Source organism: Myotis daubentonii, chromosome 1 (genome assembly GCF_963259705.1).
Source record: "Myotis daubentonii chromosome 1, mMyoDau2.1, whole genome shotgun sequence".
In the NCBI taxonomy this organism is placed as follows: domain Eukaryota; kingdom Metazoa; phylum Chordata; class Mammalia; order Chiroptera; family Vespertilionidae; genus Myotis; species Myotis daubentonii.
The window spans coordinates 371390-392734 of NC_081840.1; the positions used below are offsets into that span (position 1 = coordinate 371390).

Sequence of the window (21345 nt, forward strand, 5' to 3'; positions counted from 1 at the left end):
GCGTTTGGTAGTTCAGCTCGGAGCCAGGGGAGCAGGTGTGGGTGGCACTTGGAGCCACGAGGGGGGGGCATAGAGAGAAGGAGGTAGTAGACCCAGCCAGGAACCTGCAGGGGAGACCCAGGAGGAGTGAGGCCACAGCCCCCCCAAAACGGACCCACACACTGCACGGCACCAGTGAGAAAGCACAGGGTGTTTTCATACCACCGGAGCCGCGTCTAAAGTCCGGAGGAAATACAGGTGCGAGATAAACGGCTGAGCACCAGGGACCGGCGCAGCTTGAGACTGAGTGTGACCGTGATTGAGACGGAAAGCGTAGCCCTGCCGGCTTCGCCCAGTGGACAGAGCGTCAGCCTGGGGACTGGAGGGTCTTGGGTTCGATTCTGGTCAAAGGCACGTACCTCAGTTGCAGGCTCGATTTCCCGCCCAGTTGGGGCGTGTGCGGGCGGCAACCAGTTGATGTGTCTCTCTCATCGATGTTTCTCTCTCTCTCCCCCTCCCTCCCACTCTCTCTAAAAATCAACGGAGCTCGGCTGGCGTGTCTCAGTGGTTGAGCATCGACCTGTGAACCAGGAGGCCATGGTTCCGTGCCGGTCAGGGCACATGCCCGGGGTGTAGCATGATCTCCAGTAGGGGGCGCGCAGGAGGCAGAATTTCAGTGATTCTCTCTCAGTGTTGATGTCTCTCCCTCTTCCTTCATCTCCAAAATCAATAAAAATATATTAAAAAATAGAAATCAGTGGAAATAAAGACCAAATAGTCTGCAGGGGGCGGGGAGTTAAGAAGAAAAAGAATAAATAGTCTGAAAGGACTTGAACAGACGGGGCCAGAACAGAGGCCGAATGGCCAGCCAGCACGTGGGAGGAGGCACAGGCTGCCCGTCAGCAGGAAAACGCACCCCAAAAGCGCGCGGGAGACCCCTCGCTCCCCGGAGGATGGAGGGACGTGCTGGCGAGGGTGTGGGGAGAGGGCCCCCTGCCCTGCGGGGGGAGGTCCGCAGTGCAGCCTCCGTGCGGAACAGCGTGGATCGGCCTCAGAACCTAGAAACAGACCACGCGGCCAGCAGTCCCACTCCTGCCGCCCGAGGAGGCAGCAGCCACGGCAGTGATGGCGGAGCGCTAGTGAAACCGGCCGTGCCTCATGCCCTCGTCGGGGAAACTCGAATCCGTGCCGCTGAGAAGGGGGCTCTCGCCCACAGTCCCCCAACACGGGAGGCGAGGGGTGGGGAGACAGGAGCCCGGTTATGCTGGGTGCGCCAGGGGTCGGGTGGGGAGACGGTGCCTGTTGGCTTTCCAAAGGAGTTTGGCGTCCACCCCCGGCGTCCAGGCTGCACCCGGCGCAGGTGGGATGTCATCCAGCTGGGATGCCCGTCCATCGGGGGCCCCAGCCACGTGGGCGCGACGTGGCAGCTCCCTGGGCTGGCACAGAACCACCTGGGATTCTAGGCGCGCGCACGGCCGCCTCGCTCGCTTCACTGCCGGTCCCAGGGTGGCCTCTGGGCGGGAGCTGGACCTGGGTTCCGGTCTGCCCTTGTCTCTACCTGAGTTGGAGTGTTAACGGGGATGAGATGGGCCGTATTCCTCAGGGGAGCCGGGAGCCGGTGAGACTCCAGGGGGAGCCCAGCAGGTCTGGTGGACCCGGAGCCGAGGGCACCTGGCTTCAGGGCCTGGCAGGGGCCTGAGGTGGTGCCAGGGGCTGGCGGGGGTGGGCAGAGGCCCCGTCCAGGGGTGGGAGTGGGCCAGGGGACGAGTGGAAGAGAAAAGCAAGGTCGGGGGCAGAGGCCTCCCCCCCCACCCCCCTACTCCCATCTCGGGGCCCGGCAGCCCTTTGAAGCTCTGGGCTCTGCAGGTCCAGGAGGGCTGGGGCTGGGGCTGGGAAACCCGCAGGACATCGGCCACGTTCCCTCCGGCTCCTGACCCCCATACCCCGCCGTCCGGGACTCGGGCCAGGGTCTGCGTCTGCACCGCGGCCTCCCCCGGGGGCAGGACTGCGGGACCCTCCCTGCCTCCGTGGCCCTTCCTCGGAACGAGCCATGCCCCTGCCCCCTGCTCCCGGCTCACAGAGGCCTCAGCGCCCCCCTCCAAGGCCTCAGCGCCCCCCTCCAAGGCCTCAGCGCCCCCCCAAGGCCTCAGCGCCCCCCTCCAAGGCCTCAGCGCCCCCCCAAGGCCTCAGTGCCCCCCAGGCCTCAGCGCCCCCCCCAGGCCTCAGCGCCCCCCCAGGCCTCAGCAGCCCCCCAGGCCTCAGCGCCGCCTGACCTCAGCACCCCCCCAGGCCTCAGCGCCCCCCCTAGGCCTCAGCGCCCCCCCCGGGCCTCAGCGCCCCCCCCAGGCCTCAGCGCCCCCCCCCGGCCTCAGCACCCGCCCCCCAGGCCTCAGCGCCCCCCCCTAGGCCTCAGCGCCCCCCCCCCGGGCCTCAGCGCCCCCCCCAGGCCTCAGTGCCCCCCCCCAGGCCTCAGTGCCCCCCAGGCCTCAGCGCCCCAAGCAGCACGGAGCTGCCTGCCCAGTACCTCCCCCCCCCCCCCCCATCCAACAGCCCGGCTCTGCGCTGCCAGAGGGGAGCATGGCCGGGCCCAGAACTGAGTGTGGGCACTTGCCCCACTTTTTTTTTTATTTTTTAATTAACATCAGAGAGGAAGGGAGAGGGTGAGAGAGATGGAAACATCATTGATGAGAGAGAATCATGGATCGGCTGCTCCTGCACACCCCACACTGGGGATCGAGCCCGGGCATGTGCCCTGACCGGAATCGAACCTGGGACCCTTCAGTCGCAGGCTGACGGACTGTCCGCCAGGGCTGGGCGGGTCTCTAGCGAAGAGTGACGGAGAGGCCTGCGAAAGCCCCATCCACGCCTCTTACCGCACCGAGCTCAGCTTTTATTCAGCAAAGGGCCTTTTTACTTCGGTTCACAGAATGGAATATTTTGTTTCACGTCTCAGATTTATTGTACACTAGAGGCTGGGTGCACGAATTCGTGCGCGGGTGGGGTCCCTCGGCCTGACTGGAGACCGGGGCCTATTCGGGCCCTCCCACCCAGTCCCAACTGGGGCCGATCAGGGCAGGCCGGCTGTGGGGAGGGACCAAGGGGAGGTTGGCTGTGGGAGCGCACTGACCACCAGGGGGCAGCTCCTGCACTGAGCGTCTTCCCCCTGGTGGTCAGTGCGTGTCATAGCGACCGGTCGTAATGGTCACTTAGGCTTTTATATACATAGATTGTTAACACTCTGCCTTACTGTCCTCTGTGACATAGTCTTTGTCTAGTTAGGAAATTTTAATAAGTCAGCAAATGTTTTAAATGTGTTACAGCTGCATTTATAGATATTGTTATACTGAAACCATCTTTTTTTAAAAAATATTTTTATTGACTTCAGAGAGGAAGGGAGAGGGAGAGAGAAACATCAACGATGAGAATCATTGATCAGCTGCCTCCTGCACGCCCCCTACGGGGGGTCGAGGGCATGTGCCCTGACCGGGAATCGAACCGTGACCTCCTGGTTCATAGGTGGATGCTCAACCACTGAGCCGGGCCGGCCGGGCCTAAAGCTATGTTTTTAAAAAGGCAGATATATGTGACTCTATAGAGATATTACATTGTGTGTGAGAAAAGATACCACACACAAACTCAACACGAACGTGATAAATTTTAAATATATTGTTGATAGTATTACAGATGTCCCCCCCACACTCTCTCTTAAAATCAATGGGAAAAATATCCTCGAGTGAGGATGAACAAAAACATAATAATAATAAATAAAATAAAAATCAAATGTTGGCCAGAGGTCAGTAGTAAGATAAAACATAACTCGGGAGAGAAGAGGAAATTCAGAAACCACTTCCACCTACAATAGCTCCTACAGGAATGAGCTGTTCGGGGGTGAAGCTCCCCGGGTGCTGGGGGCCTCCCACAGGGGCTGGCGGGAGCGAGAGGAGGGGGGTGCGGGCCGGTAAAGAGATCAGTTCCAGCCGGGCCGGGTGGCTCAGTGGGTGAGCATCACCCATGATCCAGGAGGTCACGGTTCGATTCCCCGTCAGGGCACAGGCCTGAGTTGCAGGCTCGATCCCCAGGGTGGGGCGTGCAGGAGGCAGCCGATCCATGGTTCTCTCGTCATTGATGTTTCTCTCCCTTTCCCTTCCTCTCTGAAATAAAAGTATTAGAGAGAGAGAGAGAGAGAGAGAGAGAGAGAGAGAGAGAGAGAGAGGTCAGCTCTATCCGGTCCCAGATCTATGAAAACTCCAGCAGCCTCCCCCCGCGCCCCCATCGCGGGTTGCCTCCTGCACGTGCAGGGTCCAGTGGGGGGCGCGGGGTTTGCACGGAGAAGCCCCCCACGCTCCGCCCCAGCAGCCAGGCGCGGGCGCTATTGCGGCGCGGAGCCGCCAGGGGGCGCGCGGGGTGCGGGGCGCCCAGCGCCGGGGAAGGGGCTCCCGGTGCAGACGCGAGCGCGGGACTGGCGCCCGCGGCCTCAGGGTGACATGGGACGCCCCGCCCAGCGGCCCCGACCGCACAGCTGCCCTGGGAACCCCCGTGGGAGCTTTAAGGCGCTGGGTTTCTTCCGCAGAACCGGGCGGTGCGATCCACGGCCCCCCCTCCTGGGGTCGAGGCACCCCCAGCCCCCCCGCCCGGCCCTGCCCTCCCCAGCTCCCCTGCGGGCTGTCCACACCGCCCAGGGCCGGTGGTCAGAACCCACGTCCAGAACCGGACCCTCCATGGCGCCGGGCACTGGGAGGAAAAATCAAAGCCCACAGCGGCTGCCAGGCCGTGTGCCCACCCGCCCGCCCCCCCCCCCATCCCTCAGCCGCTCGCTGCGCCCCAACACCCAGCAGGCTGCCCGCATCGCCCGCCTCCGCCCAGAGGTCCCAGGCCGCGCCCTCGCCCCGCCTCCTGGAGCCCCACGCGGGCTTCTGCCAGGCCCGACCACGCGTGCCCAGTGCACCTGCGCCGGGTCCCTGCCTGCGCTCCACGTGGGCGCCCCTCAGCTGCTTCCTCCAGCCCCGCCCCCCCGCTCCCCTCCCTCCCCCCCTTCCCCCCCCCCTCCCCCGCGCCGGCTCAGCCTGCACAGCAGGTCGCCGAGTCCGGGTCACACGGACATGGGCGCAGGGCCCGCAGGCGCAGACAGGGTAGCGAAGTAGCCACTGAGGTCACGGTCAAGGTTCCTGAACCTCCCTGCGCACCCTCCCTCCCTCCATCCAACCACCTCCCTATGCGCCCACCGAACACCATCTGTCCGTGCATCCATCCTCCCATCCCCACACCCACCCTCCACCTGCCGGTCCCTGGAGCCCCCCCCACTGGGGTGTGAACGCCTGCGCCCTCTCTGGCCCTCCTCACCTGTAGCTCCGTCTGGGCCCAGGCAGGGCCCGCGGTGTGCAGGCATCAGGATGGTCCGGAAGTTCAAAGGAATTGGTGGGACTGTTTCGTTCTCTAATTTTTAAAATTGATTTTAGAGCGAGGAAGGGGGAGGGGGAGAGAGAGAGAGAGAGAGAGAGAGAGAGAGACATCCATCGTTTGCCTCCCATACACGCCCCAGCCGGGACCAAGCCCACAAGCTGGGCATGTGCCCTGGCCGGGAATCAAACTGCTGACCGTCTGGTGCCCAGGGCGACGCGCAGCCAATAGAGCCCCCGCCGGTGAGTCTCTGCTGTCAGCCGCCCTGTAGGCCACTTTGCTGCCACGGCCCTGGCACCAGCACAGCCGGGACCGGCTTCGGACGCGTGGCAAGGCGGGCGGTGCGGCCCTCAGCCCGGAGCCGCGGCCCTCTCCCGTCCCTCTCCCCGCCCCAGGTCCCAGGCCCGTCCTCAGCCCCACCCTCCCACCCCCAGCCTGGCCCTCCTGCATAGGAGGGTGCACAGGGAGGTGGTTGGATGGATGGACGCCCCTCACAGCCTCCTGGACCACCCTGCCTGCTCCCTAACGCTGCCCCCCGCCCCCCGCCGCCATTCTGCAAACAAGCCCTGTGCGGGGTGACCTCTGTTCTCTGCCACCCTGGGCTCTCATCGCCAAGGGCACATGGCCCTCCCGTCCTGTCCCCTCGGTGTGGCTACTCTAAGAGCCCCCCCTTTCAGAAACACCAGGGGGAGTGGGCACAGCTCCGAGGTGGCGGGCGCACGACTGGGGGCCTGGTGCCGTGCCCTGGGCACGTCACACTCCATTTCACACGGGCTCTGCAGCGCCCTCCCTGCTGGGGTGACGCAGAGCGAAACCGAGTCCTCTCGCCACCAACGCTGTGCCCCGTCGGGCCAGGCCTCTCCCTGCCTGCCTTCCCCCCAAGGCCTCCCGCACACGGGCAGGTGGGCAGGTGGGCAGGTGGGCAGGTGGGGGGGGGGGGTGAGGATCATGGACCTGGTTGCTAGGTTGTTCTGATGCCTCCTGACAGGGCAGGGCGGGGTCTGGGCCGGAGGTCCAATGTCTCTTCAGGATGCGGGAGCCTGATGGGAGCAGGTTCCGGGGCCAGGTATCCGGGTCCCTGTCGGCCGCCCTCCTCTCACTCACGCAGACAGTGCGGCCCAATGGGCTGGTCCTTAGCCGCTGGGTTGGTCTGGGGGGAGCGGGTCTGTAACAAGGACCACAGTGGGCTGCCTACTCTCACCCATACTTTTTTTAAAAAAAACATTTTTATTGATTTCAGAGAGGAAGGGAGAGGGAGAAAGATAGAAACATCAGTGATGAGAGAATCATGGATCGGCTGCCTCCTGCCCACCCCCCACTGGGGATGGAGCCCACAATCTGGGCCTGTGCCCTGACCAGGAATCGAACCCTGACCTCCTGGCTCATAGGTCGAGGCTCAACCACGGAGCCACGCTGGCAGGTCTCTCCCATTCTGAGGTCAGGAGTCAAGGTGCCCCAGGGCGGGCTCCCTCCGGGCTCCGGGACCTTCCTGCCTCCTCCAGCGGCGGGTGGCGGCCCTCAGTCCTGGGCTGGCGGCTGCGGCACCTCCACCTCTGTCCTTGTCACATGGCGCCGTCCCTGGTGTCTGTGTCCCAGTTTCCCTCTCCTTAGAAGGTCACCCCGACAGCCTCCTCCCGACTGGTCGGGCCTCATTCCGGGTACCGGGGTAGGACTCAGTGCAGCAGCGTGGGGTGGGGGCGGGACCCAGCACAGAACCCCTCCAGCCCCTTTAAGCAGGATGGACTCCCACGGAGCCGGGGATGGCTCAGATCAGGCTGAGCTTCCGGGAACAGTGCCAGGCCCCCTGCCAGATGGGGCTGCTGCCCCACGGAGCCCGGAGTTCTGTCTCTGCAGCAGGAAGCTGCCATGCCCAGCCCGGAGGATGCTGTGGGGGGGGGGGGCGGCACACAGACCCCCGCCTCTGCATGCGTCAGGTCACACGGCTGTGCTTGGCGAGGGGGTACAGGCCAAAGTCACCCTTCTGACCCCAAGTGAGGAAACAGGATTCCCCGTGTGGGCACCATCAAAAGGCAGACAGGAGAGTCCAGAGGCTGGGCAGCCGCTTCCTTAGGTCTGTCTCCATCCCCCCTCCTCTCCCCGCTGAGCACCGGGAAGTCAGTGCACACAGCCGGCCGGGGCATGGGGCGTGGCTCTGGCCAGTGAGCTGCAGCCATAAGCCGCGGGGGTGGGGGGGGGGTGGTGGTGGTGTACTTCTGGGAATTTTGTCTCCACGATAAAAGAGATGGCCCCGCCTGCTGGCTCAGGGGTTGAGCCTTGACCTATGAACCAGGAGGTCAGGGTTCGATTCCTGGTCAGGGCACATGTCCGGGCTGTGGGCTTGATCCCCAGTGTGTGGTGGGCAGGAGGCAGCCGATCCATGATTCTCTCTCATCATTGATGTTCCTATCTCTTTCTCCCTCTCCCTTCCTCTCTGAAAACAATAAAAATATTTTAAAAATTTTTTTAAAGAAATGGACACCTGTCACTACCCTTCCCCCCTCATCCAGCCTGGAGCAGGATTGTGGCAACCCCCGTGACCAGGAAAAAAGGACAATGGCCCACAGAGGTGCCGGCTGGACACCCTGGCCGGACACCCTGACACCCGGGCTTAACGACATGCCGCCTCCAGGCTCCCTGTCTAGGAGGAAAACAATCCCCATCAACTCGAACCACTGCATCTGCCAGAACATCTGCTATTTGAAGCCAAAAGTTCTTCTCACAGATACACTAGCCATCCATCCACTCATCCACCCACCCATCCATCCACCACCCATCCATCCACCCATCCATCCATTCATCCACCAGCCCACCCATCCATCCACCCACCCATCCATCCACCCATCCATTCACCCACCCATCCATCCACCCGTCCATCCATTCATCCACCCGCCCACCCATCCATCCACCCACCCATCCACCCATCCATCCACCCACTCATCCACCCACCCATCCATCCATCCATCCATCCATCCATCCATCCACTCATCCACCCACCCATCCATCCATCCACTCACCCATCCATCCATCCATTCCACCCATCCATCCATCCATCCATCCATTCCACCCATCTATCCATCTATCCATCCATCCATTCCACCCGTCCGTCCATCCGTCCATCCATCCATCCATCCAGCCACCCATCCACCCATCCACCCACCCATCTATCCATCCATGCATACACCCATCCACCTGAACTAGAGCTGACGAAGCGTGTAACTGCTCCAGTGAGTTCCAGGAACAAGTTGTGCTTGTTTTCTAAGAAGGAGAGGAGAGAAGGAGGCAGAGCGGAGGGAGGTGGAGGGGTGTGTCGTGGAGTCGCCTCTAGAACGTGGCTTCCTGTGAGAAGCAGGAATCGGGACATGCTCAGTTTTTTAATAAATATTTATTTTTATTTTTTTAAATATATTTTCTTGATTTTTTACAGAGAGGAAGGGAGAGGAATAGAGAGTTAGAAACATCAATGAGAGAGAAACATCGATCAGCTGCCTCCTGCACACTCCCCACTGGGGATGTGCCCGCAACCAAGGCACATGCCCTTGGCCGGAATCGAACCTGGGACCCCCCAGTCCGCAGGCCGACGCTCTATCCACTGAGCCAAAGCCGTTAGGGCGAACCCCACTTCCCCAGGACTCGGGGTTCGTCCCCTCGGTCCCGCCGTCACACCGGTGGCCGCAGTGCACCTGCTCACACCGCACCCACCGCCCCACCGGCGGGGTCAGGGGCTGAGCGCGGCCCGGGACCAGGAGGTCAGGCTCATCAGGTCCAGCGCTCAGGCCGGTGGGCTCCATGCCCATGGGGCGCAGGAGGCGGCGATGCGGGACTCCCTCCGCACTGATGTGTCCATTCCCTTCCTCTCTGAGACCAATTTTCTAAAAAAAATAACTAACTCCTCTGCCACGTCCCCCTGCCCAGCCTCCGACGCGGAGCGCCGAGCCAGGCACTGACGGACACGCCGCCACACAGGTCCCGCCTCCGCGCCACCGCCCAGCGGGAGGCGGCAGGTAAACCTGCGGTCCACGGCCGGGGCGTCGGCGCCGGGGGTCAGCAGCCACCTGCGCTCCTTCCGGGGCTCCCGCGGGGCGGGCAGGACGTGGGCCGGAGCCCCAGACCGGACAGCGGCCGCACCGTCCGCGCACAGCAGCGCCGCGGGAGCTCCGCAGGGGACCGCCCGCCCCGCACCCGGGCGGAACCCCAGGCCCCGGCTCGCGTTCCCCGGGGGCCACTTCCCAGGCGGCCCGCGCGCCTACGCCCACGTGACCCGGGAGCGCGCCGGAGGGGCGGTGAGCATGCGCCGCTGGCAGGCGACTTCCGGGCGAGCTGCGGGCTGAGCCGGTCGGGCCTCCCCGCCGCCAGAGGGCGCCCTCTGTCCACAGCCGGACCTGCGGCACCTTCCTTTTTTCTTTTTCTTTTTCCTCTTTTCTTAAAAAAAAATAATGAAATGTTTTTTATTGATTTGAGAGGAAGGGAGAGGGGGAGAGAGAGAGAGATAAAGATCAATGATGAGAGAGGATCATTGATCGGCTGCCTCCTGCCCGCCCCACCGGCGATCGAGCCCGCACCCCATTGAACTGTGACCCCCGGGTTCATAGGTCGAGGCTCACCTGCGCGCTGAGCTTCACCTGCACCTGCCGCTGGACTTGCGGGCAGTTTCCGCAGCATCCGCCCCCCGGGGGCTGCAGTGCCAACTCGGGGAGGGCGGGGCGGACCGCGCCCCTCCCGAGCCCCAGGAGGGGGGGGGCATGAACGGGGAGCCCGCGGCCGAGGGCAGCGCCTGCCGATGGGCTGCAGGTGGAGAGAAGCCGGGAGGGGCGCTGGCTGGAAGCAGGGGTCTCCCCAGCAAAGCGCTGCTGAGAAATGGGCGGGGGGGGGGGGGCGGCGGGGTGATGGCGGGAGGGCGGCGGGGTGATGGCGGGAGAGCCCCGTGGGTCGGGCAGCCTGGGGGCATGGGGGGCTGTGGCGGAGATGGATGTGGGAGGACGCGGGACAGAGACCTCAGTGAGACCGGACGATCAGGATCGCTGCCTCCGGCGCCCCACGTGCGGGTCCAGCGGGAACCGGCATGTGCCCGGACCGAGTCCCACCGTGACCTCCTGGTTCACAGGTGGACGCTCAACCACGGGCGGCCTGGGGCAGCTCCCCGGAGCCAGAGGAGCCCACTCCTGTTCCCATGGAGGACAGAGAGGCAGAAGCAGCCACGGAGACGGGAGAGGAGGAGGGTGCGAGGCGAGGCCTGCGGGGATCAGAGTGGGGGGGGCAGGGGGGGGCGCCCTGGCCCCAGAGGAGAAGCCACCACCCGGAGTGAGAGTGAGGGCTGCTCCCCAGCGCGGCCGCGGGCTGCTCATCCGGATGATGGGAGGACAGACCCTCCGGGACCACAGCCAGTTAAAGCGAACGGGTCCGAGGTGCAGCTGAAGGAAGCAAAGCCACTGAAAATGCTAGAAAGAAGGGCGACCTTTAACACGGAGCGAAGTGCCCGGAGGCCAGTGCTGGCAAAGACAGGAGCAAGAGTCAGCCCAGACAGCCCCGGGGCCCTGGGCACAGGGAGCGGCTCGCCTTCCCTCTAGGGAGAGAAACGCACGTGAAAACGATCCTCGAGCCCTGGCTGGTGTGGCGCAGTGGATAGAGCACCGGTCTGTGGACCGAAGGGTGCCGGGTTCGATTCTGGTTAAGGGCACGTGCCTGGGTTGTGGGCTCGATCCCCAGTAGGGGGCGTGCAGGAGGCAGCCGATCCATGATTCTCTCTCATCAATGTTTCCATCTCTCCCGCCCTCTCTGAAATCAAGAGAAATATATATTTTTAAAAAGATACTTGAGAAGTACTTTTCCCTAAAGAATCCTTGCAAGTCCGTGTACTTGGGAGCGACCATAGACGCTCAAAACAAAAAAAAATGACATGGGGACCGTGCTTGTACCTGTCGTGTTTCTGTTCCTCCCACTCTGCGGCCACACTGCCGTGGGCAGGTTGTAGGGCATGTGCGGGGGGTGGGTGTGCGGGGGGTGGCGGCGGGGCAGCTGCCAGGGAGGCACTTGGCACCGGGACGCCGTACCCAGGCTCCCCCGGGAGTCTGTCTCGTCCCTCCCTGTGCCAAAGGGCGCAGGATCAAGGTCAGCTGCTGCCGCGTTGCTTACAGCAGCAGAAGCTGCAAACCACGCCGCGTCCATCCCGCGGAGACAGGCGACGCTCGGCCGCCGCTGCCTCGGGATAGGGGAAGGGGTGCTTGAGGGCTGTGGGACGGTCCCTGTAACCTCCTTTCACGTGAAAGAAAGCAGCGAGCGGACAGCGACGTGGACGCCACCTCTTCTTGTTAATCTGCCCAAGGATCTCTGTCCAGTGATTTTTTTTAGAGAGAGAATAGAAGGGAGGGGTAGAGTGAGAGAGAGAGAAACATCAATGTGAGAGAGACACACTGATTAGTTGCTTCCTGCACGTGCCCCCCCCCCCCCCCGACCAGGGCAGGGGGTCCAGCCTACAGCCAAGGTTCATGCCCTTGACCGGAATCAACCCGGGACCCTTCAGTCCACAGGCGACCCGCCATCCACTGAGCCAAACCGGCCAGGGCGGTGACGGGGGGGGGGGGGGCGCATTTACAGCAGGAAACATGGGGAAATGCCCACGCCAGGAACAGCGGGGAGGCCCGAAGGCAGGCAGTGGACAGCGGGGAGGCCCGAAGGCAGGCAGTGGACAGCGGGGTGGCCCGAAGGCAGGCAGTGGACAGCGGGGTGGCCCGAAGGCAGGCAGTGGACAGCGGGGAGTCCCGAAGGCAGGCAGTGGACAGCGGGGTGGCCCGAAGGCAGGCAGTGGACAGCGGGGTGGCCCGAAGGCAGGCAGTGGACAGCGGGGTGGCCCGAAGGCAGGCAGTGGACAGCGGGGTGGCCCGAAGGCAGGCAGTGGACAGCGGGGTGGCCCGAAGGCAGGCAGTGGACAGCGGGGTGGCCCGAAGGCAGGCAGTGGTCAACGTGCATCTTTTCCCGGCAAAGGATGAGGAGGAAAGCAGTGCTCGGGGTGGGACAGGGCCTGAGCGGCAGCGCCGGGAAGGCGGGGGGAGCGACGGAGGCAAAGGGAGGGTCCCATTTACTCTGACTCGTTCGGATGGCCCACCCACTGGTGACGGGACCCCAAACAAAACAGGTCTCCCCGCCCCGAAGGCACCGTTTCCCAGCTCGCTATTATTTCTTACTGTTAATCCTCACCTGGGGATGTTTCCCCTTGATTTTAGAGAGAGTGGGAGAGAGAGGGAAAGACAGAGAGAGAGACATCGATGTGCGAGGAACACATCGACTGGCTGCCTCCTGCACGCACCCCGACCAGCGCCGGGCCCCTTCGGTCCGCAGGCGACGCGCCATCCACTGAGCAAACCGGCGAGGCCACCTCCTTCCACACCGAACCTGTGGTCTGGCCGGTAACGCTTCCCGCGTCCTGTGAGCTGCTCCGGGAAATCCGTCAACCAAGGAGGCGTCACAGAACCTCCACCTGCGGCCGGGCACCTGGTCAGAGGTCAGAGGTCAGAGGCCGGGTGACAGCCTGGCTGTGCGGGTGGTCTGGGGTCAGGAGTGGGCAGTCCCGGCGGGCGGAGCCCTGGCCTGTGGGATGGGGCGCCGTCCTGGGCGAGTGTCAGAGTGGAGCTGAGCTGGAGGCCACTGGGCTGGTGCAGAACTGCTTGTTGGGTGTGTGGACACCCCCTCTACACACGTGCGTGCGCACGCACACATACACACACATGCACACACACATGGGTGCACGCGCGCGCACACACGGGTGCACGCACACACACACATGCGCACGCACACACGTGCACACACGAGCAGTGGAGCTGGGCCAGAGCCTGATCACAAGCCGGGTGCCTGCAGAGGCCTGGGAGCGGGTTCTCCTCACCCAACTTCTGTTCACGTTGGAGAAAAGAAAAGGTGTCTCGGCTCCCTCCCAGCCCTGTCCGCGCCCCGCCCACCCCCGCCCCCTCTGCGGGACCACAGTGAGGGGGGGTGGTTCCCACACTCAGCTCAACTGGCCTCTGCGCTGCCTTCTGTCCGCAGCCAGCCCCGCCCAGCCCAGCGCTGGGGGCAGCGTGTCTGCCTCTCTGCGACCCCCCACCCCCCGCCCCGACTCCCAGCTGCCCTGCCCTCCAGCCAGCCGCCCGGCTGCTGCAGCCACAGCTCACTCTGCCGGCCTGGCCCCTCTGCAGTGGCTGCCACCTCTGTGCCACCTGGACGCTCCCAGCCCACGCTGGGTGGGCGGCTCTGGGACCCTCCTGCCCGACCCTGCACTCCTGTGGGCTCTTTCTGGCTGCCCTGCAGGGCCCGGCCCCCGGAGGGCAGGTGTGAGGGCCAGCGCCCGTGCCGCTCAGCCAGGCAGCCCCTTCCCGCCTCAGTTTACCGGGCAACCAAGGGGTCGTCCAGGGAGGGCACTCAGAGGGTCACCTGCCCGGGAGCGGGGCTCCAGTCCTGAGCTGAGCGAGCAGCTTGGCAGAGCCGGGCAGGTGGGCTGGGGCCCCGGGAGCCCCTCTCCGGGTCAGCCCTCCTCCCTGCCGGGTTGGCATGACGACAGCCTCCTCCCTGCCAAGTTGGGAGAAGGCCGGGCAGAGCCATGGGACCAACTGGGAACTTGCTGGGCCTTCCTGCGGGACAGGGGCTCCGAGGGAGGCAGGCGAGGGAGGGAGGGGAGGAGGGGCCGCACCACCCCCAGAGGAAGGACCCCTTTGGCGTCAGGACAGGGAGAGGCCGTGAAGGCTGGTCCAAGAATCAGGGGCCCCTCCAGCGAGCGCCCACGCAGCCCAGCCTGGCGAACTCTGAGGACCCCTGCCCTTGGGTCCAGGCCTGGGCTCGGGACATCCATGAGGGGGTCTGCCCCCCTGCCCTTCTCGGGGCCCCTGCAGGTCCGTCCGGCCCACAGGACGAGGGTAGGGGCAGGAGGCACCCCCTTCCTATCCTTGGCCACCCCTGGCCCAAACCCAGGCCTCTGAGGGCCCATCCCACCGAGGGAGCCAGGGGACAAATGAGGTGTGGAGCGGGGGGAGGGAGGCAGAGGCGGGGTGCGGGCAGAGGGCAGGAGTGTGGTGCTTCTGGAAGGGAAGCACAGGACCCAGGACCCCAGCTCAGGTCCAGGTCCCAGGTCCCAGGGACTGTGGCCCCTCAGCAAGGCCCCCTCCCTGACAGGGCAAGAAGTCGCCAGGCCTCCAGGCAGGCCCCAGCGGCCTCCTGCCCCCAACACAGCCTGCCTCCCTGGGCACCCCTCCCCCAAGCTCAGGGCGGGTGGAGCAGCCTGGGTGAAGGGCCAACAGTCTGCAGCCCTGCCTGAGCCCACGCCCCCATGGGGTACACCCCCCTGCCCCCCAGCCCAGCCCCGCGTGCCCACGCTCCCCACACACTTGGAGATGCACACACCCCCTTCCCAGGGGTCATGGAAGGTCTCCACGGGCGGCTTTATTAACACGGTCACCACACAGACGAGGACGGGCACGGAGACAGGCGTGTGCAGCCAATAAACCTCCCGCCAGCGGGCGCCCGGCCCCTCCAGGGGCAGCACAGCAGCGAGGCAGGAGGCCGGCCGGGGGTGACCCCACAGCACGTGCACACGCCTCTGCCGCCCGCCCCCACACGGCAGCATCTTAAATAGAAATATAAATACATTCCATCTGAACTGTCAGCCATCGCGTTCGACCGGCCACTCCTCTCCGCAGTGACGGCTGCAGAGGACCCGGGACCCAGCGCTGAGTGCTCGGGCCACTTCCGGCCCAGAGAGTACACTTCTCCCCCGAAACCCGGGGGAACCAGACCCTGCCCCTCCCCGGGGCTCCCCGCTGCTGGCAGGGTTCACATGACCACACACGTACACACACATGTACACCCCCCCCACACACATGTGCGCACCCCCCCACACACACACAGGGGAACCCGGTCAGGGAGCGCTTCATGCAGGTGAGGGGCTGGGGGCAGGGCAGTCAGAAGCAGGGATCCCCTCACCCAGCTCCGTGGTCCCCACGGGGTCCAGGGTCTCCAGCACTAGGCTCAGCAGAGGCAGCCACAGGGGAGCCACACGGGGAGCCGAGGGCCGGCAGGGGGCCAGGCTCTGTCCACCTGCTGGGAAGGGCCTTCCACTCAGACCAGGAAGACGAATAAATAGGACATCAAGTGTTGCCAGGAGGAGGGAAAATAACTTAAGAGCTGCTGGACGGCCGCGCCGCGTCCAGTCACCGCCTGCAGAACCCCCAGCCCGGGGCTGCCGCGGCCACAGCCAGGGGTTCCAGCAGCGGGATTTGCCCAGCGCGCAGGCGGGCAGGGAGGGTGGCCTCGGCCGCCCGGACACAGCAACGTCCACAGGCGGGGGCTGTGCATGCGGCGGGGGCCCTGCCCTGAGCCAGCACATGCAATGGCCGCCTGCGGGGACGGAACCCCTCCAGGCACAGCCCCTGGTGGGAGCAGCCTCGCCCCCTCTCTGCTCTGGAAGTGACCAGCGGCTGGGGGATGAGCAGGTGGCCCAGCAGCGCCCCCTCCCAGGCTGAGGGCCTGGACCCTCTGCTCAGGCGGGAAGGGGCACGGCCCACGGCCAGGGCGGGCAGCTGGCAGACTCGGAGGCCCTGCCTCTAAACAGAACCCTTTCCAAATTCCAACTTCTCCGCCTGCGCTACAGGTGGGGGTCATGGCCGCCCCCCCCAGCCTGGCACCCCCCAGCCGCTTGCTTCCCCAGGCTTCGTGGCCCCCCAGTGCGCCGGCCTCCCCCGCAGGGGCCTCACTGACAACTTCTGTGATGTGCACCCTTCGCCAAGTGGGGCCAGATGCACAAGGGTCCCCTAAGGGGGCCAGGGGAGTCCCCAAGGCAGGACACGCGGGCTGCCCCAGGCGAGGTGCCTGGGCCAAGTTCGGGGGCCCTTGCGACACCCCCAGAACTGGGAGGAGAGGAAGACAGCGTCACAGACAGGGCACAAAGTGGGAGCAGCGGGCAGCCCCGGGGCTCCCGCCGACCAGCTCCGGGCCCCTCGCACAGCACCCAGCGCCGCCCCAGCCTCCCCGGCGGCGGAGGGTCACACCAGGCCGCAGTGGAACTTGCGGACGTGGCGGTAGAGGTCCCCGGACTGCGTGAAGCGGCGCGCGCACCAGCGGCAGGCGTGGGGCTTCTCGCGCGTGTGCACCACGGCGTGGCGGCTCAGGTTGTGCGAGTACTGGAAGCTCTTGCCGCACTGCCCGCACGCGTAGGGCTTCTCGCCCGAGTGGGTGCGCTCGTGGCGCTTGAGCGTGTAGGCGCAGGAGAAGGTCTTCCCGCACAGCGGGCAGGTGGGCACGGCGCCGTCGGGCGAGAGCCGGGCGCGGGCACTGTCGCGCTCGCGGAAGTGGGCGCTGAGGTGCCGCTGCAGCGCGTGGGCGCTGGGGAAAGGCTGGCCGCACAGCGGACACGTGCAGAGGCGGCCGCCGGGAGCCAGCGGGTCCTCCTCCGCGGCCTCCCGCCCGGCGTCCAGCTCCAGCTCCCGGCCGCCCAGCCCCCCGGGCAGCAGCTCCAGGCCTCCCGCCAGGCGCCGGGCGGCAGGAACGCGGGGAGGCTGCAGGGGGCTGGGGGGGCTCAGGGGGCCCACGCGGTCCGGCCCCGACGGCGAGTCCTGCTGGTCCCTCACCGGTGGCCCGGCCCCTCGCGGCCGCTGACCGCAGGGCGGGGTCTGGAGGGCAGCGGACGGGCGGCCTGGCTCCCGCCTCCGGCCGGGCTTCAGGGACAGGTCCAGTGCCCGGTCCGACTCCACCGGGGCCTGCCAGGGAGGGGGCCCCCGCGCCCCTGGAGGGATGGCGGCCTTGAGCCCGGTCCCGGGCAGCCTGGTCTTCTGGGCCGCTGCGCGGAGCTCGGGGGACCCGGCGGGCAGGGGGCGTGGCGGCGGGCGCGCGGGCTCTGCGCCGGGGGCCGGGGTCACCGGCGGCGCGCGGCCCTGCGCCCGGAGGCGGCCCTTGCAGACGCTGACGACGTCGTCCATGTGCAGGTAGCTGGCGGCGGCCAGCACGTCCTCGACGGGGAGGCCGCGCAGGTCCAGGCGGCCCTCGTACATGAAGTCCAGCAGCCGGGCGAACGCGGGCGCCGTGACCACGCCGCCGCTGAGCCGCACCGTGTGGCGCCCGCCCGCCGGCCGCTCCCGGTAGAAGAGATGGAAGTAGACGCTGCACGCGGCCAGCACGGCGCGGTGCGCGGGGAAGCGCGCGGCGCCCACCAGGACGGTGCAGTCGCACAGGAAGCCGAGCTCGCGCTGCTGCCTCAGGCGGCCCAGCAGCCGCCCGCCGTGGCCCGGGAACTCCATGCCGCCGCCCGCATCACCTGGACAAACGGACGCCGTGAGCGCGCCGGGCCGCCGCCCCGGCCCCGACGCGCCCTCCCTCCCTCCCCGGGCGGCCGCGGGCAGGGGGCGCGCACCCGCCCTCCGCAGCCGCCCTGGCACCTGCCCCGCGCCCGGCAGGAAAAACTCGACCGAAAGTCAACAGAAGCCGCTCCGCCGCGGGGGCGGGTCCGGGCGCGGGCGGAGGGGGCACAGCCGCGCCGACCGCACGCGTCCCAGCCCGGGGCGCCCCTGAACTTCACTCCGGGGCGGCCGCCCGCCGCTCCCCCGACGCCGAGTCTGCGCGCCGTCGCCGCCCGGGTCCGCGCCTCCAGCTGCCGCCAGATGCCGCCGCCGCCGCCGCCGCGGGCCCCATTTATGGCAGCGCGGCCGGGGGAGCGGGCCGGCGGGCGGGGCGGGCAGAGCCGGCGCCCGCCCCCCGCCCCCCGCGCTCACCTCGCGGTCCGGAGCTCCCCTCCGGCTTCGCCGCGCCGCGCCGCGCGCCCTCCCCGGTGTGGCCCGGAGCGCGGAGCTGGGGCAGCGCGCCCCGGCGGGGAGGGCGCCGGGCGGGCGGGCGGGGCGCCCTCCAACTTGGCCGGCCCGGCACCGCCTGCCGCTCGCCCCGCCCCGGAGAGAGCGAAACTCGGGCGGGGGCTGGAGGGGGCGGGCCCGGCGACTTCCCGGAGCGCGGAACCGCTGAGGTCACCCTCGCCGCCCCTTCCCTGTCCGCCCCACCCGACTGGGCCCCGCGTGCCGCCAGCTGGGGCGCTGGGTGGGAGGCGATGCGGGGTGCGGCGGGGGAGGGGGTCTCTCGCGATACTTGCCGGCTCCCTCTCGGTGTCCCCCCCTCCCGCCCGATGGGGTCCCCACTGCGCCCGTCTGCTAAGAGACCCCTCCGGAGGATCAGCGCCGCTCCTGGTCCCCGCTGGGGCAGGTGCCCGAGGGCGAGGGCCCAGTGGGCCCCTGGCCTCCTGCTGTGCGATGGAGGACGGGGCGCGGAGGGGGTCGGACATTTGGAAAAGATGACACCCCTGTCGTTGGAAGCCGCTGTTGGAATTAATGTAGCTGGGACCCTCTTGCAAAACTCAATGGGATTGGACCTTGGAGTCCAGAGCGGGGGCGCCCTCTCTCTCAGGGACCCAGCTCAGCGCTGGCCGGGGGAGCTGTGTGTCTGAGGCCGGGGACAGGGCACGTCCCAGCAGACGTGGGGGTGGTGGTGGGGGGTGGCCGTGGAGCCAGCGCAGGTTGGGGAGTGTTCAGGGAGGGAGAGGCGCAGAGGCGCCTGGCTGGGGTCCTAAGGACCCCGTGTTTCAGGTGCCAGAGCTGAAGGTGTGAGGGGACACCTAGTCCTGCTGCCAGAAGGAACCCCCCTGCCCCCCCAGAGAAACAGACATGGTGTGGGGGTGCCTCACCCTGCTGTGGAGGGTCTCCCCAGGGCTGACCTAAGGGCTGCGATTCGGACCCCACCGGCACCTCCCAGATACAGGGGGGGTGGTGGAGCCCCGGGGAGGAGTCCGGTAGGAAAGGGGCCTGGACTAGGGTGGGGTGGTGCTGGGGGAGGCACTGGTACGAAGCATGGGGCCCCGGCCAGGTGTCCTGGGCCGAGCAGTGGGAGCAGGGAGAGCCGCTCGAGGCGGGGCAGGGGTCGGGGAGCCCCGGTCAGAGGCCCGGGGCCACCGCATAGGATCAGGGCCCATGGGGAGGAAAAGCACTTCTTACACTGAAAACAGGAGCCCTTGTTTGTCTGAAATTCACACTTGCCTTGCCATCCTTCATTCTCCTCCCCTAAACCCGGCCACTACGGCCACTACGGCTCGGCCTCGGAGACCTCGTGGCTCCCGTGGCCCCATCCACGGTGGGGGGGGGGGGACCCTCCCCGAGGAGGGCCAACCCCGCTGCTACGCTGGCCCCAGCGCCCGGCCGGGCAGCGGGATTCACGTCTGGTCCGAGTGACCCAGGTGGGCCACCCCAGGGTCTGGCCTCCCAGCCGCCCGTGGCCTTTAATCTCCCTGAACCCTGATGTCCGCCCCCACCCCCCAAGCTGCAGGACCCCGGGCCTCTCCCTGGCCCCGCGGGCTCCTCCCCACAGCCCTCCCCTGGCGCCCCCAATCCTGCCTGTAGCAGTGGGCACCCGAGCTCAGCGCCTGCCCACGCCCAGGTTTCTGCCCTCCAGAGCCAGTGTGCAGGGTGGACATGCGGGGACAGGGCTCCTGGCACCAAGTGGGGCCGCAGTAACGCCTCGAGAATGAGTGCACACTGGCACCCCATCCTCATCTCCCATGCTCTGCGCTGCCCACCTGCCCACCCGGCCTCCCCTGGCTTGGGCCTGAGCCCCCCGAGGCAGGGTGGGGAGGCCAGCCCCTCGGGCACTGGGTGGGGCCAGGCCCAGGGCGGGCAGAGTGCCTTGCCTGGCTGGTGGGACAGAGAGCTCCTGGGGCACCCGACAGAGGCCATGGGTGCGGAGGGGCGTGCAGGCCAGGACACTGCCAGCAGGAGCGGGGTGGGAGGGTGGGGGTGGGGTGCGGCTGGAGGCCAGCCCAGGGGGCATGGGCTAGGGGAGGGCCGGCGCTGAGGGGGGCCTGGGGCCCTGCAGTCACCAGGTCTGAGCGAAGCCCTCTGGTCTCCAGGAGGCGCTGTCCCAGGCGGCCCTCAGATGGCACCCCGACTGCCAGTCCCACAGCCCTCGGTGCCCTGCCTGCCCAGCAAGGTCTCGGGCACTGGGATGACAGGAGGCATCACAGTGGTGTGGGCAGTGCCTCCCCCGTGCCGCGGGCCAGGCGGCCATCTGGCCAGGAGCGGCCCTGGGGCCCCGCCCGGCAGCTGCTGCAGAGACCAGGCGGCCCCGGTGCCCGGCGAGGAGCCCGCCGATGGCGACGCAGCAGCTGCGGGGTGACAGGGCTGGGGTCGCCCGCGCTCCCCGAGCGAGCAGGCAGCACTTTTTGTGGGAAACATCTGGCCAAGGGACCCCGAAGCGGCTGCAGCAGTGACCGCCGGCGACAGGCTGGGCCCTCCCCCACCATTCTGTCTGGGGGCGGAAGGGGTCCTTGGGGCGGGGCTGGCCCTGTCCGCAGGGTGCCCCGTCACAGGGCCGGCTCACAGGGCCGCGGACAGGACTGGGCACGGCCCCGAGTGGGGTGTGGGCTCATAGTGGGTCCCGGTGAGTGAGCCAGGGCACCTGGGCCGCCTCCGTGCAGCCTCCGAGACGCTGTTCCTCAAATGGGCCGCAGGCCCACGAGCAGCCCACAGAGTCCCCCCATCTTCCACCAGAGGGCACCCTCCCGGCCCCTGTGGCCGGGCTGCCACCCCAACCATCTCTCGCCCTCTGCCTCCCCCTCCCCTCCCCACAGCCTCTGGGGTCCAGGATGGGGAGCGGGATGAGACCCCTCCAGGGAGAGCGGTGGGTGGGGCAGTCGCGGAGGGTCCCCGGGGAAGGTCTGTGGGGTGAGTGATGGACAGAGTCGGACTGTTGTGGGGTGACCCTCAGGTCCGGCGTCTGCCAGGCCTCTGCTGGGCCCTGGAGGCGGGGCGCGGCCTGGGGGTGCCCGGTCACGCTGGGACGCCGCACTGGGTGTGTGTGGTGGGGGTGCGGCCAGAGGGTCCGTGGGGAGAGGCCGCGAGGGACCTGGGAGCCCCCTTGCCCAGGAGTGCGTGTCCCCCAGCGGGAGGCAGTCCTCCCTGGGGAGCGACC

The 21345-nt window shown here is 67.1% G+C and overlaps 1 protein-coding gene and 1 long non-coding RNA gene across 2 annotated transcripts; both read right to left on the bottom strand.

Moving 5' to 3' along the window:
* Window positions 1–3643: 3643 nt before the first annotated feature.
* LOC132228434 (uncharacterized) lies at window positions 3644–10168 on the bottom strand. Its single transcript, XR_009451348.1, has 4 exons — window positions 9264–10168; window positions 8566–8712; window positions 5320–5412; window positions 3644–4130 (listed from the first exon to the last, which is right to left on the bottom strand). It is a non-coding gene; the product is annotated as an uncharacterized LOC132228434 (long non-coding RNA).
* Window positions 10169–15582: 5414 nt separating this feature from the next.
* Window positions 15583–18290, bottom strand: ZBTB42 (zinc finger and BTB domain containing 42). The gene is made up of 2 exons (XM_059684827.1): window positions 18114–18290; window positions 15583–17659 (listed from the first exon to the last, which is right to left on the bottom strand). Exon 2 carries the CDS (start codon window positions 17640–17642, stop codon window positions 16392–16394), a length of 1251 nt encoding a protein of 416 aa, XP_059540810.1. The 5' UTR covers window positions 17643–17659; window positions 18114–18290; the 3' UTR covers window positions 15583–16391.
* Window positions 18291–21345: the final 3055 nt, after the last annotated feature.